Source organism: Brassica oleracea, unplaced genomic scaffold (assembly GCF_000695525.1).
Source record: "Brassica oleracea var. oleracea cultivar TO1000 unplaced genomic scaffold, BOL UnpScaffold01470, whole genome shotgun sequence".
Taxonomy (NCBI): domain Eukaryota; kingdom Viridiplantae; phylum Streptophyta; class Magnoliopsida; order Brassicales; family Brassicaceae; genus Brassica; species Brassica oleracea.
In genome coordinates this window covers 1-1,487 of record NW_013618005.1, presented here as the reverse complement: position 1 = coordinate 1,487, position 1,487 = coordinate 1, and the positions used below count along the sequence as shown (strand labels likewise).

General features: G+C 31.0%; 1 protein-coding gene across 1 annotated transcript; it reads left to right on the top strand.

The window, feature by feature from the left end:
- Window positions 1-6: 6 nt before the first annotated feature.
- LOC106321352 (glycine-rich RNA-binding protein 2, mitochondrial-like) lies at window positions 7-530 on the top strand (the record flags this gene model as incomplete). The annotated part of the gene is made up of 2 exons (XM_013759636.1): window positions 7-170; window positions 273-530. Coding segments are annotated over 2 exons (329 nt in total), but the record flags the coding sequence as incomplete, so codon positions are not given.
- Window positions 531-1,487: the final 957 nt, after the last annotated feature.

Genomic DNA, 1,487 nt, shown 5'->3' with positions numbered 1-1,487 from the left:
TGAGAGTTTATGACATTGTGGTTTTGGTGATAACAAAAGTTGATTGTTTTTATTGCTGTGCAGCTAAAGTCATTGTTGATAGAGAAACAGGAAGGTCTAGGGGTTTTGGATTTGTCAACTTTACTGATGAGACCGCTGCTAATACTGCCATTTCAGAGATGGATGGAAAGGTTAGTATTTTAGTGTTCTGTTAGTATTCATTCTTTTAAAATGCTTTTTGTTTGAGTCTTTGATGGTTAACTTATTAATGCCTTTTGGTTTTGTAATTTCAGGATCTGAATGGACGGAGCATTCGGGTGAATGTTGCTAACGAAAGACCAAGTACTCCTCGGTATGGCGGAGGTGGTGGCTATGGCGGAGGTGGTGGCTATGGCGGAGGTGGTGGCTATGGTGGAGGTAGCTATGGAGCAGGTGGTGGTGATGGTGGCGGTTACTAAACAGAGAGAGTTTCTTATGAAAAGATTTGATGGTTTTTGTTTAGTTGGGTTTCTTTAATTGAATCTTGTGTTACAACTTGAACCTCGTTACCCATTCCTTGAAGCTCCAAATGTTACTTTCCTTATTTGAATTATTATTTATTTTTCTGCTTATTTCTGTATAAGCCCAAGTAATAAGATTATTATTTTCTGAATGGACGGAGCATTAACTGAACAACAAGCTTTCTCTCTCTCTTCTCTGTTCTCTCTCTCTGGTTTTTTTCACAGAGAAGATGAGAAGCTTTTTTGTTTAGATCTTTGGATCTAATCTTTTGCTTTGTATTATATTTTCGATCTCTAGGATCGATTTTAATCTTCCACTTGTTGGATCTTTTGTTCGCTTTGGCGATTTGTTCTTTCGCGATGGCGATTTTGAAGTGATTCTTCAGTTGAGTTTGAGCCGTTCTGAATTCTTATCCTCTCAAACTAGATGTCAGTCCGGGCTACGCCCCGTATTTTATATTTTAATTTTAATTGTAATTATATATCAAGAAATACCCTAAGATAGCACTAAAAAATTTTTAGTTTTGACTTTAAAGATCAAAATGACCAAAATGTCTCATTAAAGAGCTAAATATACATAATAGCCTTAGGGTTAAATAATCCAAACCTTAGAGTTTAGAGTTAATGGGTAGAGATTTGGGATTGAGGTTTAAAATTTTATAAAATAAAAAATAAATATTAAAAATTTGAAAATAAAAATTTTAAAAATAGTTTCAAAAATTATTTTCGAATTACAAAAAGAAAATTTGAAAAAAAAAATTCGAAAAAAATTTTCAAAAAAAGTTAGAATTTGAAAACATATAATGTAAAACTATAAAAAATAATAATATTTTTTATATATATATCTAGGGTATTAGAGTCTTTTTACCTATTAAATGAAACATTTTGGTCATTTTCCTCTTTATGGTCTATTTTTGTGATCAAAACTTGAAAATGATATATTTAGGAGAATTACCTATAAATATTTTGTATGTTTATTTTAATATATAGATAATATAATTTATTATA